The sequence below is a fragment of the Lithobates pipiens genome, unplaced genomic scaffold (assembly GCF_037356315.1).
Source record: "Lithobates pipiens isolate NorthernLeopardFrog02 unplaced genomic scaffold, aLitPip1_a1.2 Scaffold_25, whole genome shotgun sequence".
NCBI classification, from domain to species: domain Eukaryota; kingdom Metazoa; phylum Chordata; class Amphibia; order Anura; family Ranidae; genus Lithobates; species Lithobates pipiens.
In genome coordinates, this window is record NW_027507787.1 from 101,717,847 (window position 1) to 101,734,702 (window position 16,856).

The following is a 16,856-nucleotide window of genomic DNA, read 5'->3' on the forward strand; positions in this document are numbered from 1 at the left end:
GCTAGGGCAGTGATGGCGAACCTTGGCACCCCAGATGTTTTGGAACTACATTTCCCATGATGCTCATGTACTCTGCAGTATAGTTGAGCATCATGGGAAATGTAGTTCCAAAACATCTGGGGTGCCAAGGTTCGCCATCACTGGGCTAGGGTATACAGAGAGGCTAGTATATACAGAAAGGCTGGGTATACAGAGAGGCTAGTGTATACAGAGAGGCTGGGTACACAGAGAGGCTGGGTACACAGAGAGGCTAAGGTATACAGACAGGCTAGGTATACAGAGAGGCTGGGTTAACAGAGAGCCTGGGTATGCAGAGAGGCTAGGGTATACAGAGAGGCTAATGTATACAGACAGCCTGGGTATGCAGAGAGGCTAGGGTATACAAAGAAGCTAGGGTACACAGAGAGCCTAGGGTACACAGAGAGGCTGGGTATACAGAGAGGCTAGGGTACACAGAGAGGCTAGGGTACACAGAGAGGCTAGTGTATACAGAGAGCCTGGTTATACAGAGAGGCTAGTGTATACAGAGAGGCTATGGTATACAGAGAGGCTGGGTATACAGGTTGACAAGACTATTTTTACTTACCTCACTTATATGCTTAATGATACATAACATAGGTGATTAAAACCTTTTATCTATATGAATCAACCCCTACAGTTGAATCTATAACCCATGAAATCAACAAGGAATGATAATTGTGTAAAAAGAATAACAATCACATGTATTTATACAGAAAAGAAATGTTAGAATAATCAGAGACTACCAAATATAGTATAGAGATGTTACAAATGCAGTGTTGCCAGTGTTTACAAAGATAGGTAACGCAAAAAGGAGATATGGTTACAATTGATATACACATGCTATCAAGGTAAGGCAACTCCTAGGATAGAAAAAGTTAAGAGAAGAAAAGAGACATAAGAAATAATCCAGACACATTGTATAGAGAGGTCTCACGTGACCATCCTTCATCTATTCTAGACCATCAGCAGAAGAGAGAGGTCAGTGATTTTCGTTCCAATATATATGCACTTGTAACCCCCCCCCCTTCCATATGCAAAAACTGCTACATTGAGTAAATGCCCTCATATCAGCTACAATTTTATGGCCAGGTTATTCCTGTTCCCTTCCCACCTCCTTTGAAAAACATTATTGTGCTACCAAATGGTCAGAGGAGAGGCTTTTTTCAGATAGCTACTCTAGATGAAATAACTCAGCAGGGTAAGATGTCTCTGTTGATTCTAAACATGTTCTGAAACTATAGAGTCATTGAAAGATCACTATAAATTACATTAATAATAAAGTCCATCACCCTCAGGGCCCAAATCTCCACCACAAGGGAGGCTAGGGTATGCAGAGAGGCTAGGGTATGCAGAGAGGCTGGGTATACAGAGAGGCTAAGGTAGTACAGAGATTCCCCCCTCCCTCTCCTCTATGGTCTGCACTCGCCTGCCACCTTCCCAGCTCAGGAGCTTGTTTTAGAAAGTTCCTCCCGTCTCTATGATATGGACGGAGCAAGGGAGGAGACTAGCTCTCATACTCATCTCCTGGCTCTCGCTGTCAGTGAAGCATCGAGTGCAAACGAGAGTGCCATGGTTGTGCGGGACAGCGCTGTGTCAGGCAGCAGACGACATTCTCATGGTAGGGCCGTCCCTGGACTCGGGGCTATGGCCCCAAATTCAGGGGCTCTAGCTGCAATAGCCACCCCCTAGTGATGCCGCTGGTTTCAAAAGACCCTTGGACATGCATTTTAGCGAACATGGGATATGGGGATATGGGAAATTATTATCTACACTAACACATACACACGCAGGCTGAACTGGATAGACTATTGTCATTATTCAGCCTTACCAACTATGTAACTATGTAACATCAGTTACTGCCCTAAAGGGGCATACAATTTAAGGCCCCTAACTCACGTACATATACTAGGGCCAGTTTATTAAAGCCATATTAAAATCAAACCCCCCCAAACATTTTTATATATTGCAGCTTACCAATCATTTGACCTTTTCCTTCTGTTTTCACCTGGTGATCTGGCCAGTAACACACCTCCTATGAGCCACAACTCTGGAGGAATGAGAACAGGAGGATTAGGACAGGAACATGTTTAGTCTGGGGGAGGAGAGTGTTAAATATACTAGCAGATTTAAATACACTAAACAAATTAAAGCCAAACTCCTGCTCACACTATATAATCAGTTATAGCAAACAGTTTGTTTTCCTTTGGGATAAAGGCTTTATATGAATAAATAAAAGCTGATACTTTAACCACCCCTATCAGTATTAAATGGTTTGTCTCAGCCATGTAAACTGATACATTCTGCTTGAGAATTTGAGTCAACAGACTTGCTGACTGGATCACTAGAAGAAAATAGAAAGCCTAAAATAGAAAATACATGCAGCCATCACAATTAAGAATTGGTAAGCTGCAATATAATGTTTGCTTTTGGGTTTTACCCCTTCCTGCCCAACCTACTGTAAAATGACGACTGGGCAAGAGCTCTGTTGTTCTGGGAGGACATCATATGACTAGTGGGATCTGTCAGCCACCGTATCCACCAGACACAGCCAATGACAGATCACTGTACCGGCCGGCCTGCCTTTACCATGTGATTGCTGTGGCCAATCACAGCCGATCACATGACAACTGTACACAATAAAAAAGGCTTTGATTCATGCCTTTTTCAAATTGTTCTGTCTTTTTTCCTTTATTTAGCAAAAAATAAAAAAGCCAGCATTGATTAAATACCACCAAAAGAAATCTCTATTTGTGTGAAAAAATTATAAAAATTTCATATGGGTACAGTGTGACATGACCGTGCAACTGTCATTCAAAGTGTGACAGCACTAAAAGCTGAAAAATGGCCTGGGCAGGAAAGGGGTAAAAGTGTCCGGTATTGAAGAGGTTAAATAATACATTTAATTATAAATTAGCCCTGGTTCACAATAGTGTGGCAGGTTTGCACACAAACACACACACATTTCATTTGAATAGGCTGCTGTACCCGTGAGAAATTTGGTAAAGAAGTCCCTGACCCTTTTTTCCTAAATTGTGCCACACCTAACCCCATGGGCATGCAGCACCATGCAGTTAGGCGCATGCAAAATTGCACCATGGGTGCCGATGCACGGGGTGCCATTAAGAATGCTAAAGTGCAGCGTGTCTCTGTGCAGGTTGGGAAAGCATGCAATTATACATGCATTGCCGGTGTTCTGTCCAAAAATGTCCTCCTATCAAATAGTGGCCGCTGTGTACTGCGCAGGCGCAGCGCTCTCGCGGTACGAAGCACAAGGGGATTCGGAAAATCTCCAAAGATGAACGGCGCCTGCGCCGTGAGTCCAGGTGCAAGCCCCACCATCCAAGTGGACATAGGGCTTCACATATTAGAGGGCCCCTCACTTCGCTCGGCTCTTTTTATTCTAACTCTATGTCCACTTGGATGGTGGGGCTTGAACCTGAACTCATGGCGCAGGCGCCGTTCATCTTCAGATATTTTCGGAATCTGCTAGTCCTGTGTACTGCACATGCACAGTACACAACGGATACTATCCGACGGGGGACACTATTTGACATGACACTGGCCTGCTCTAGTGTGAATGAAAGCGAATGATAACAGCGGTACAGTAATGAGTGACTTTATTTTATATCTGCGTGGAGTAACATTATTGTAGCCAATGCCTTATTTATGACAGATAGTGTACAATAAAATAAAATAAAATCCCTGGGGAGTATAGGCTAAAGTAATAATTTGCTAGGCTTTTCTACTTCATTTTTATTATGATATACCCATATGCTCTGTACCTTTCTTGTGTTACAAAACCTATTCACCTGTCTGAAGTGACAACATTATTATTGGTATGCGTTCTAGTGATTTTTGTTCTTACTGGGGTTATTTAAGTCAGGGTGATCCACCAGTGCTGAAGCTATTTAATATCCTTAATTTGGCTTCTCTCCAAAAAAGTCAAGAATTTAAGCATAGACACCAAACTGGCATGTTAATATTAATATCATTCACATCTGATATGGTTCTAGAACCTCTCTGTTTCAATTGAATATACAAGAAGAAAGGCTATGAATAGTTTTCAGTCAAAATCTTTGTATGTTATATATAGGAAAAGCAAGGTACAGGTCACATGTCCCCTTGGTAAGCTCTTTAAACTCTTTAACGTAGCTCAGAACAAGTTGATGTTATTAGATTACTGATAATCCAGTGTGTGCTCTACTGCTGTGATCCTCACTGTCTACAACTGACAGTCCACAGAAGACTATCCTATGTCTCACAGCTCTGGAGCCAAGACATCTAGCACCCCGGAACATGATGTGGCCAAGGGCCACACTGGAGCAAGGAGCAAAGGTGGGGGAGAAGACGGGGGAAAGAAGGGAACAATGGCACATCATGAAGGAGACAAAAAGAGCATAAGCGGAGGAGGAGGAAGCCATGAGAAAAAGAGCCCTCACCACGCTCACAGTGAAGGACACCATGCAAATAGCAAAGGCCATGAAAAAAAGAGCCCTCATGGAGGGCATGATAATGGGCATCATGTCACTGGAAGAGGGCACCACAAGGGCAAAAGGGTCAGTGATACCCAGAGCATCACAACAAAGACTTATTCACCCTTCCTAAATTCCCTCTTCAGCAAGGTAAGTGGAAATGTGGTACAACAAATCAGTGGGCCCTATTTATAAAATTGAAACCAACTGTTTTGACCAGTAAAATCAATTAAAATATTCTTGGAATTGCCTCCTATAAAAGGAAAGTGCCTTCTTCATAACAACCTGCTGTCATGTTTTCATTGAAGGGCAATTACTCTTTTTGCCAATAATGGCAAATTAATTTTAAACCATTTTTTAAAATATGAAAACATTTGGTAGAAATGGATCTAATGACCCCAACAGGCATATTCTGTGTAGCAGTTATATGGACATATCAGTTTTTTTCTAGGGTAGAGCAAAAAAAGTATTGGTAATATACACAGGGCAGGGACCCCAAGAAACTAGTTTGATTTTACATTTGTAAAGTTATCCACAACAAAACATCTCTAGCTTCAGTAAGTGAATTTGGTATGCAGTTATTTGCCTTTCAAAATAATCCTATATGTTTTCTGCTAATGACTAGTTAGCATGGATATTATAAATGTGTAATCAAGAAGGGACACTTAACACAAAACACACTTTTTTTTGTTTTAAATGTGCGGTATTTGAACGGAAAAAAAGCTTTTCTTGCTATGTATGCACAAAATGCAAGCATTGTTTATTTATATGAGCTATTTTTAAAGGAAGCAGTTACAATTAGGATGATAATGCAGCATTTTCATTAACTAGACATAAGAAAATGCAAATTAATGATTTGAAAACTTTTGACTGAGCAATGTGGTTCACCTAATAGTCAGTGGCTTATTTATCAGTGTGGAACATATTGTGAGGTTTAACAAGAATGGATGGCTGTTCATGTATGCAATGCTGGACATCGGCTGCACCAGATGTGGGCTAAGCTCATCTGTGGTATGGTCAAGACCGCTTCAGGGGAAAAAGTGGAGAAGAGGGCAATCTATGGAGAAGAGGGCAATTTATATGTTCCCAAACATTTTAAAGAAAAATATGGGAGGTCTACAGAAGGCCTGGGGGTTTGGAATATTTAGAAAATCCCCAACAGTGGCTCAAAGGCAGAATGTTTAAAAAAAACTCTGTCGACAAGAAATGTGCTGGATTTTAATGCCTAATACATTAACCTTTAGCGAGGAGGCGAGAACTTGGAGTTCTACGCAGTCATTTAAGGATAATGTATAGATGTTTCCCCATATAAAATAAGTCCTGAGGCACCCATTTATTTTAGCAGCTTTTATCACAATGACATTAAATTTTTTATTTTCCTAACATTTTTTAGGGCTTAGCAATATTGTTATTTATATTGCATATAATACTAGCTGTGTTTTGTAGTCCAGCAGTTCAATTTTTCAGACCTAATATGTGGATATATTTGTCCCCACTTGGTCCCATGAAAGATAAATATTAATAGTAACACCCACTAACATCATAATTTTTAGAGTTGTTATAATTTGTTTTTGTAAATCTATGGTATTTTTCTAATTAATTGTAAACCATTTTGGTCCTCTAGTAGAGTTGCCTCATCTTGTAGTTGACCTGACTACTAGTTTTCTATCCATTTACAAACTGATCTTTCCAAGCCTGTAGACTTTACCTTACACATGAGCCGTGTGTAGGGAACTGTGTCAAATGCTTTTGCAAAATCCAAGTATACCACGTCCACCGCCACCCCTCTGTCCAAGGTTTTACTTACCTCCTCAGAAAAAGAAATCAGGTTTGTTTGACAACATCTGTCTTTCATGAATCTATGCTGTCTGGTGCTTAAAATATTTTTTTACCAGCAAGAACTCATCTAACTACAAATTCAGTTGAGGCAAAGGGGGAAGTGCCCCTCTAAAATATTATATAACATGTCTTGCATTCAGTTGAAACCAAGGAGGAAAAGTCCCTCTTGAATAATACACTGTAAAATGCCTTACACTTTAGTAAGTCCCTCCTAAACAAAGGAAGTAAACATTACATAATATGTCTCGCACTTTAGTTGGGATGAAGGAGGGAATGCCCCCTTAAAGCGGTTGTATACCCGCTAATGTTTTTTTTTTTGCCACCTGCAAAGGAAAAAGCATAATGAGCTAGTATGCACCGCATACTAGCTCATTATGAAATACTTACCTTAGAACAAGGCCCCGACATCTGGCCCAATCCACGCCGAGGGGGCTGACATGCTCCCTCTGCGTTTCTTCCGGGTATCGCGGCTCCGACGCTGTGAGTGACCGGAGCCGCGATATCGTCACTCCCGCGCAATGAGCACGGGAGATTTCATCCCGGCAAGGTCCGGCGTCTGCCGGGCTTTCAGCCAAGAATCCCCTTGTGCACATGCACCGCTGCAGTCAGCGGCGCATAGCAAGGGGAATATCTCCTAAACCGTACAGGTTTAGGAGATATTTTTTTTACCTACAGGTAAGCCTTATTATAGGCTTTCCTGTAGGTAAAAAAATTGACTATACAACCACTTTAAAAAAAACATTTAACATGTCCTGCACAGTTGGAAAGAAGGAAGGAATGCCACTTTACAACATTATTTCACTTTAGTTGGGACAAAAGAGGGAATGCCCCTCTAAAACATTATCTAAAATGTATTGCACTCCAGGTGGGACAAAGGGGGCAGTGCCCCCCTAAAACAATATATAACATGTCTTGAATTCAGTTAAAACTAAAGAGGGAGAGTCCCTCTTAAACATTATATAACATGTCTTACACTTTAGTTGAGTAGATGCACTTAAGTTGGGACTCAGTAGAGAATGCCCTCCTAAAACATTATTTAAGGTGTCTTTCACTTCAGTTGGAAAGAAGGAAGGAATGTCACTCTAAAACATTATATAACATGTCTTGCACTTCAGTTAGGGCGAAGGAGGTCGTGCCCCTTTAAAACATTAGGTAAGATGTATTGCACATCAGTTTGGAATAAGAGGGGAATGCCGCTCTATAACATATCTTGCACTTCATTTGGCACAAAAGAGGGAGTTGGGTCAAAGTATGCTGTGCCCCTTTGAAAACATAACATAACATTTCCTACACTTAAGTTGGTGCAAAGGAAGTAGTGCCCCCTCAAAAATCTTATATAACATGTCTTGCATTTCAGGTGGGATGAAGTATGGAGTGTCCCCCCAAAACATTATATAACACACATCACTTAGGATGAAGGAGGAAATGCCCCTCTAATACATAACATTGTTTAACAGATGTAGTATACCAGACTACCCGACCCCATCATTACTCCACCAAACAGTATACTTAATTACCCCATTAACATGAGACCACACCAAACTTTTGGAGTAAAACATGGCCGTAGCAGCATCCTTTATTAATCAAAATATTTTAACTTTTAACATAACCGTAAAAAAGATCTGTCATAAAGCATATCTCTTAGCTAGCGTTGGTCTTTGCTGAACACCTCCACCTACTATCATATTCCAAAAGGCACTGCGGTACCTGGCTCTGAGACAACCCACTGACCGCAGTGCACCTATTAATCACTTCCTGTTAAACCACTGTGAATTGGAATACCACCATCAGGACCCATACCACTGATGGGTCCCCAACTCATCCCTCCGAGGTGTCTTCCTTCTCTCGCAAAGACCAGCACCGCTAATGCCACGACATCCTGCAATAACACTATCCTGTAAAAAATAAGAATTAAACATAGTGTCCTAAAGTACTCAATTAGGGAGGGAGGGTGGAATCTTTTCTCCTGCTCCGTTGGTGACACTGGGGAGGGGCCAGACACTGGGGAGGGGCCAGGTTCTTATACCCCTGAAACCCCGCCCCCTTTTCATCACAACCAATCCCTTACTCTCTCTCATATTGTATACCCCACTGTTTCCTTTGTCATGCCAGCCCTACACTACCCCTTTATTCTCACTCCGGGCTTTTCTTTATATAACATGTCTTACATTTGATGAATAGAATCAGGATGCGCTTTAAATTGAACACAATAAATTTCACTGTTGTAATATTTAAGAAATCATTGAAGCCACTAGATCGGCCAATTAAGTAACAAGCAGTTACACAGTTAGTCATAGTTACATAGTTACATAGTTACATAGTAGGTGAGGTCAAAAAAGACACAAGTCCATCAAGTCCAACCTATGTGTGTGATTATATGTCAGTATTACCTTGTATATTCCTGTATGTTGTGGTCGATCAGGTGCTTATCTAATAGTTTCTTGAAACTATTGATGCTCCCCACTGAGACCACTGCCTGTGGAAAGGAATTGCACATCCTTGCCACTCTTATGCCATGTACACACGATTGGACATTCCGACAACGAAATCCAGGGATTTATTTCCGACGGATGTTGGCTCAAGCTTGTCTTGCATACACATGGTCGCACAAATGTTGTCGGAAATTCCGATCGTCAAGAACATGGTGACGTACAAAACGTTACGACGAGCCGAGACAAATGCCAAGTCAAATGAAATTCAATAGCCAGTACGACTCTTCTGCTTCCCAGCATGCATGGAATTTTGTGTGTCAGAATTGTGTACACATGATCGGAAATTTCCGACAACAGATTTTGTTGTCGGAAAATTTGAGAACCAGCTCTCAAATTTTTGTTATTGGAAATTTCAACAAAAAATGTCCGATGGAGCCTACACGAGGTCGGAATTTCCGACAACAAGCTCCCATCGAACATTTGTTGTCGGAAATTCTGATCGTGTGTATATGGCATTACAGTAAAGGATGTGGAATTCCCTTCCACAGGTGGTCTGGTTGAAAAAAGATAGTCCATCTAGTTCAACCAGTTCAGAAGTAGAGGGCAGCAGTGGCACAACAGCACAGGTTACCATTAAATATAGGCAAAAACTTTTCCATTAAAAACATTTCCTACTCAAATGTTTCAGTATTAGTAATAACTGGCCTTCCCAGAAAGGCTCATGACTATAAAAAAAAGCCTGCCTGGCATATAAAGCATACTGGATTAAATTTCAAAGTCCATAAAGAAACGAGTTTGGAATAGAGGAACTTGACTGGCCTGCACAGAGTCCTGACCTCAACCCGACAGAACACCTTTGGGAGTGGAAATTGCAAGCCTGTGGACAGCCTTCAAGTGTTTGTAATGGCAGGCATCCCAATAGTTTTGTTAAAATAGTGTATATATACAGTTGTGCTCAAAAGTTTGCATACCCAATCAGAAATCCAGACATTTGGCATTGATGTTGAAAATATGACTTATCATGGCAAAAAAATGTCTTTTATTTAGCATAGTGATCATGAAGCCATTTATTATTACATAGTTGTTTGGCTTATTTTTATATCATAATAATAACAGAAATCACCCAAACGGCCCTGATCAAAAGTTTACATACCCTGGAATGTTTGGCCTTGGTGCAGACAGAAAAAGGTGACACACGGGTTAAAATGTCAAATAATGGCTGATTTCTCACATCTGCAGCTTTTAAATTTGTGATTAGTGGATGTGTTTGAATCAGTGAGTTTGTTAGTTCTCACATGGAGGCACTGAGCAGACTAGATACTGAGCCACGGGGAGCAGAAAAGAATTGTCAAAAGACCTGTGTATCATGAATGCCTATACGATTCCACTGATTACGGAGTTATTTGACCTCCTCAAGGGAGCAACGGTTTTAAAGAAGCTTGAATTGAGAGAGGCATACAATCTAGTGAGGATTAAGGAGGGCGATGAGTGGAAAACTGCATTTATTACCAGAATAGGCCATTATGAGTACCGCGTAATGCCTTTTGGCCTATGTAACGTCCCGGAAGTTTTCCAGGAATTTATTAACAATGTCCTCCGAGATTTGTTGCAGTTGTGTGTGGTGGTTTATCTCGATGATATCTATATTTTTCAAGTCCCTGGAGAGCCACCACACAGATATCTGTCGTGTTCTTCAGAAACGAAGAGAGAACAATCTCTATTGTAAATTGGAGAAGTACGAAATCCATCATGAACAGATTAAATTCCTGGGTTATGTCATTTCCACTGCTTTTTTTTCGATGGACCCAGAGAAACTTTCAGCAGTCCTACAATGGCCCTGACCCATGGGTTTACGTCCTCTGCAGCGTTTTCTTGGCTTGGTCAACTATTATCGATAGTTTATTCGCTGGTCAAGCCCCTGACTGATATAACCAGAAAGGACGGTAACCCACAGAGTTGGTCTCCAGAGTCCATTAAGGCCTTTGAGAGTCTCAAGACTGCCTTTGTTTCCGCTCCTGTGTTAGCACACCCTGATCCTATGTTAACCTTTTATTCTTGAGGTTGATGCTTCTGAAACTGGAGTTGGCGCCCTTCTGTCTCAAAGTCCTACCTCTGAGAGCGCTATGCATCCTTGTAGCTACTTTTCTAAGATATTGTCACTTGCGGAGTGCAATTACAAAATTGGTGAAAGAAAGCTGTTAGCGATCATTTTAGCCCTGAAAGAATGGAGACGTCTGCTTGAAGGTACCACCGTGCTGGTTTTCATTCTTACTGACCATAAGAATCTCACATTCTTGTCTGAGGCTAAACGCCTTTCTCCCACAAGGGCGCGATGGGCTCTTTTCTTGTCAAGTTTCAATTACATTGTCTCATTCTTACCCGGTACTAAGAATGTAAGGGCTGATGCTTTGTCATGACAATTTTCCTCCACTTCCAAGATGGAGTCCGTTACGGTTCCTGTGATTCCTCCTGATCGTATTCTGGCTACGGTTCGCACCAGATTTACTGCTCCTTTGGGTGACAAAATTCTTGCTGCTCAGGTCCATGCTCCTCCTGAGAAACCTTGTGACTGCTGCTTTGTCCCAGAGAGTCTGCATACTGCCATGCTTCAGACCATTCTCCCAAGGCTGCTGGCCACCCTGGGAAGAATCAACTCTTTTAGGCCATTTCCCAACAATTCTGGTGGCCTAGTCTACATGCTGATGTAACCGCCTTTGCCGCTGCCTGTTTCATGTGTGCTCAGAGTAAGACTCCACGACACCTTCCAGTGGGCCTCCTACAACCCATACCCAATGGCGAGAGGCCCTGAACCCATCTGTCTATGGATTTCATTGTAGAGTTACCCAACTCCCAGGGCAACACAGTTATCCTTATAGTGGTTGACCTGTTCTCGAAAATGTCTCATTGTATTCCACTTAAGAAGTTGCTCACTTCTAAGGAACTGGCTTCCATTTGTGCTCGGGAGATCTTTCGTTTACATGGGCTACCCACGGTGATTGCCTCAGACAGGGGTAGTTAGTTTGGGGCCCCCGTTCTGGCAAGCCTTTTGTGCACAGTTGGGAATTCAGCTTGGTTTCTCCTCTGCGTATCACCCGCGGTCAATGGGGCTACAGAATGAGCCAATCAGTGCTTGGACCAATTCCTACATTGTTACATTTCTGACCATCATAACAACTGGTCAGACCTCTTACCGTGGGCAGAGTTTTCTCACAATAGTGCCTTGAATTCTGCTTCCCGATTGTCCCCTTTTATGGAAAACAATGGTTTCCAACCTTCCATGTTGCCTGACTCATTTGTTCCGCAGAGTATTCCTGCGTTAGAGCATCTCTTTGGCCTTCGTTCCACTTGGGCACAAGTCCAGGAGGCTTTGCGACATGCTAATGAAAGGTACAGACTCCATGCTGACCGCAGACATCTGCTTGTGCCTTCCTACCAGGTTGGGGATAGGGTCTGCATGTCATCTCACTACCTCCGACTTCATGTTCCCTCTCTGAAGTTCTCAGCTCGGTTTATTGGGCCTTTCCGTATTCTACGCAGGATTAACCCAGTGGCTTACATATTGGACCTTCCTTCTAATATGCATATCTCTAATGTATTTCATGTCTCCTTATTAAAACCTTTGGTCTGCAACCGCTTTATCACCTCAGTGCCACGTCCTCACCCTGTACAGTTAGAGAACCATGAGAAGTATGAAGTACAGTCCACTGTTGATTCCCTTAGGTTCCGTGGGCTCATACAGTACCTGATGCATTGGAAAGGGTATGGTCCGGAGGAACGCTCTTAGGTCTCATTCTCGGTCATACATGCCCCTGTCCTCCTCCGTGATTTCTATAGACATTTGGAGGACCATCAGGCCCCTCAAGCCTGGTGGTCCTCTGAGGTAGGAGGGGTCATTGTGGAGGGAGTACTGTCAGGGCTGGGCTTAGCCCTTCCTTCCTCCGAGCTGGCTGCACAGCTGTCAGCTAATTGCCAGCACCTATCTCTCCACAGTTTCATAGTTTCATAGTTAGTAAGGTTGAATAAAGACACCAGTCCATCCAGTTCAACCTGAGTGAGTGTCTACAATTGTCCCTATCCCTGTACAATGCACACTCACATTGGTTCCTACCCTCAAGGAGCCCACAATCCAAGGTCCCCATTCATATACTAGGGTCAATTTTGGACAGAAGCCAATTAACCTACCTGCATGTCTTTGGATTGTGGGAGGAAACCAGAGTACCTGGAGGAAACCCACGCAGGCACAGGGAGAACATGCAAACTCCAGGCAGGTAGTGTCATGGTTGGGATTCGAACCAGTGACCCTTCTTACTGCTAGGTGAGAGTGCTAACCACTACACCACTGTGCTGCCCAGTGACTCACATATTGATGATATCCTGCCCATCAGCCCTGCCTACTTAAGCCGTCCAGCCCAGATAATCTCTGCCTTCGCCTTTGGTCAACATCACAGAGACTATCTCCTGCATTCCTGTTCCTTGCTTGGCTGACATGCTTCTGTCTCGGTCTGATTCATCGTTTCTGACAGTACACCTTGCTAGCACTGGGTTGACCCCCTTTTGCCTTCTGAACTGCTTTAATGCCTCATGGCATAGATTCAACAAGGTGTTGGAAACATTCCTCATAGATGTTGGTCCATACTAACACAATATCCTCACTCAGCTGCTGCAGATTTGTTGGCTGCAAATCCATGATGAGAGTCTCCTGTTCCACCATATCCCAAAGGTGCTGTATTGGATTGAGATTTGGTGACTGTGGAGGCCATTGGATTACAGTGAACCTATTGTCATGTTAAAGAAACCACTTTGAGATGATTTGAGCTTTGTGACATGGTGCATTATCCTACTAATAAGTAGTCATCAGAAGATAGATACACTCTAAATCAAGGTAATTACCACTCCAGGTGGTATTGCTTGTGTTCACACCATCCTAGTATATAGAAGATGAAGAGTGCCGGATCAGAAAAATAAAATGGCAGAAAATGGAGAAAGGATGGCCACACTCCAAAATAATGCCTTTATTGAATGAAGCTTAATCCATACATCAATCAGAGACACAAGTCCAGATGATAACTGACGCATTTCGCACCGTTAATGCCGCTTAATCAAATGTTCATTCAATAAAGGCATTATTTTTGAGTCCTTTCTCCATTTTCTGCCATGGGTATACTCTAGACATAAAGGGATGGACATGGTCAGCAACAATACTCAGATAGATTGTGGCGTTTAAATGAAAGGGCCCAAAGTGTGGCAAGAAATTATCCCCCACACATTACACCACCACCACCAGCCTGAACCATTGATACAAGGCCGGATTGATACATTTTTTTTTTTTGATTTCCGACAAATTCTCACCCTACCATCTGAATGTCGCAGCTGAAATCAAGCCTCGTTAGACCAGGCAATGTTTTTCCAATCTTATATTGTCCAATTTTGTTAAGCCTGTGCGAATTGTAGCCTTAGTTTCCTGCTCTTAGCTGACAGAAGTGCCACCTGGTGTGGTTTTCTGCTGCTGTAGCCAATCTGCTTCAAGGTTTGATGTGTTGTGCATTCATAAATGGTATTCTGCATACCTTGGTTGTAACGAGTGTTTTTTTTTTTTTTGTTACTGTTGCCTTTCTATCATATCAAACCAGTCTGCCCATTCTCCTCTGACCTCTGGTATCAAAAGGCATTTTTGTCCACATAATTGCCGCTAACTGGATATTTTCTCTTTTTTCGGACTATCCTCTGTAAACCCTGGAGATGGTTATGCATGAAGATCCCATCCATGCCACGTTCAAAGTCACTTAAATCTCCTTTCTTCCCCATCCTGATGCTCAGTTTGAACGTCATCAAGTCGTCTTCACAACGTATAGATGCTTAAATGCATTGAGTTGCTGCCATGTGATTGGCTGATTAGCAATTTGTGTTACCAAGCAATTGAACAGGTGTACCTAATAAATTGGCCAGTGAGTTTATACATATTTATATACAGTAAAACCTTGGTTTGAGAGCGTTTGCAAGACAAGCAAAATTTTTAAATACATTTTGACTTAATATACAAGCGATGTCTTGATATACAAGCAGCGTCATGTCACAACTGAGTATAAAAGAGAAGAGAGTTGGCTTTGCTTTGCCAGCTTTGCCCCGGATGCCTGCATACTTAGATGTGCCTCTTTTAATCATCAACCATGAGTTACTAAATGTTGTACCTTCATTAAATGTAACCATATTGCTAAACTAAGCCCTTGTACACACGGTCGGACATTCCGACGGAAAATGTCTGATCGGACCGTGTTGTCGGATAATCCGACCGTGTGTGGTCTCCATCGGACTGTTTCCATCTGAATATCTGACGGACCAAGTTTTCCAGCTTGGCTATAAAATTTTCCGACAACATGATCCGATCGGACTTTGTCCGATCATGTGTAGAGAATTCCGATCGGACAAAGTGCCACACATGCTCAGATCAAATTCCTACACCAAAGCTATTGGCTACTAGCGTGAACGTAGTCCCATCGTAACGAAATAACGTCATCACGTTCTGAACGATCAGATTTTCCGACAACTTTGTCCGACCGTGTGTATGCAACAGTTTCGGACAAAATCCGTCGGACAAAATCCGACGGATTTGGTTGTCGGAATGTCTGACGTGTCTACCAGGGCTTAGAGGTGCCTCTCTTCTCTTTTATACTCTGTAGCTCGTGCTGGATTTTGCTTCTAATCCCCTTGTGGAAGCTTCCATTTGTGGATGGACATTTTATGGTTACACAATCTATCACATTGCTATAATCTTTTTTTTTTGGACTATAAACTGAAGGATTTATGAATAAAAGGTTGTGGAAGGAATCATTTGAGTTTCCATTATTTCTTATGGGGAAATTTGCTTTGATACACAAGTGTTATGGATTACAAGCATGCTTCCGGAATGAATTATGCTCGCAATCCAAGGTTTTACTGTATATATTTGCATTTTATACATACCTATACTTTATCTTCTTGTTTACAAGGGGACAGAGACTGTTTAAAAAGATCAACAAATGTAAATTTCCCTAATCTTTGTAGTTTATCATGCAACATGGATATTCTAGGTCTCTGCATAATTTGTCATATTTAGAATAAGCCCAGAGTTAAAGTGGCTACTGATGGATCGACCTTTGGTCAGTTCAGCAGAGACCGTGGAATTTCAATCCACGTGTGGCCACTACAGTCTCACCACCCTGTCAGATAAAAGCCACTGGATGCAGCACTGATCTGTGTATTATGACAGCGGGGGAGTCTCCCTGCTGTTAGAATACAAGAGAGCTGCTCAGAGGGCAACCCCATCCACCTTGAATGTGTGGATGGGGGAGCCCCTCTGCAACATTATTGTATTTCATTCAGCCTGCAGGCTGAAAAAAAAAGCATTGAACCATGTATGGCCCATGTTACAAACCTGAGATCTGTCTGGTTATGTGGTGTAAACCTATTGAATATGATGTTTACTCATAAATATGAAAAGTTAACTCTCATTTTCTTTTCTATCCTATCTAGGAGAGAGATTTGTCTCCAGAGGAGATGGATGGTGAGTCTTTTACTGTTGGTATTTATCCAAAAGCAGTCGATTAGGTTGTTATCTAACCTGGTTACAGCATGGATTTACAGTGATTCTGGGTATTTGTTCACTTCTGTCATCCAAGATAAGTAAAGGCAAAGTAAGGTTAAGGTATTATACATATAGGATCTGTTATCCGTCTAGAAGCTCATTATCCCTTTGCTGATTTTCGATGCAGATGCCTCATTAACAATATTGGACTAATTAAAATGGCAAAGGGTGATCTGCTTGAAATACGAATTGTAACCATGCACACATTTTTCTTCTTGAAATTGGAGACCAACTAATATGCAAATTAACTGTCCCCCAGTATCCCCTTGAACTTTCTATCTCCTTTACACAGCCTCATCTACACTGTGCTGGTTGATGCCATTTCTTAAAGAGATTTTACAATCTTTTTTAGCTAGTTGTGTAGAAATAATGAGCTTAATTAAAACAATTCTATCAATAAATGTTAGTTTAAAAAAAAAAAAAGTTTCCTTATATATATAGAAATTAATTATATGCGTATATTGGGGAACC

The 16,856-nt window shown here is 41.9% G+C and overlaps 1 protein-coding gene across 1 annotated transcript in view; it reads left to right on the top strand.

The window, feature by feature from the left end:
* The first annotated feature begins 4,212 nt into the window (after nucleotides 1–4,212).
* LOC143930459 (calcium-binding protein 2-like) overlaps nucleotides 4,213–16,856 on the top strand; it is a 41,652-nt gene continuing 29,008 nt past the window's right edge. The window contains exons 1-2 of the mRNA XM_077454781.1: nucleotides 4,213–4,643; nucleotides 16,274–16,304. Of these exons, the coding sequence (XP_077310907.1) occupies nucleotides 4,275–4,643; nucleotides 16,274–16,304 (400 nt within the window). The 5' untranslated portion in view covers nucleotides 4,213–4,274. The remainder of the gene's footprint in view (nucleotides 4,644–16,273; nucleotides 16,305–16,856) is intronic.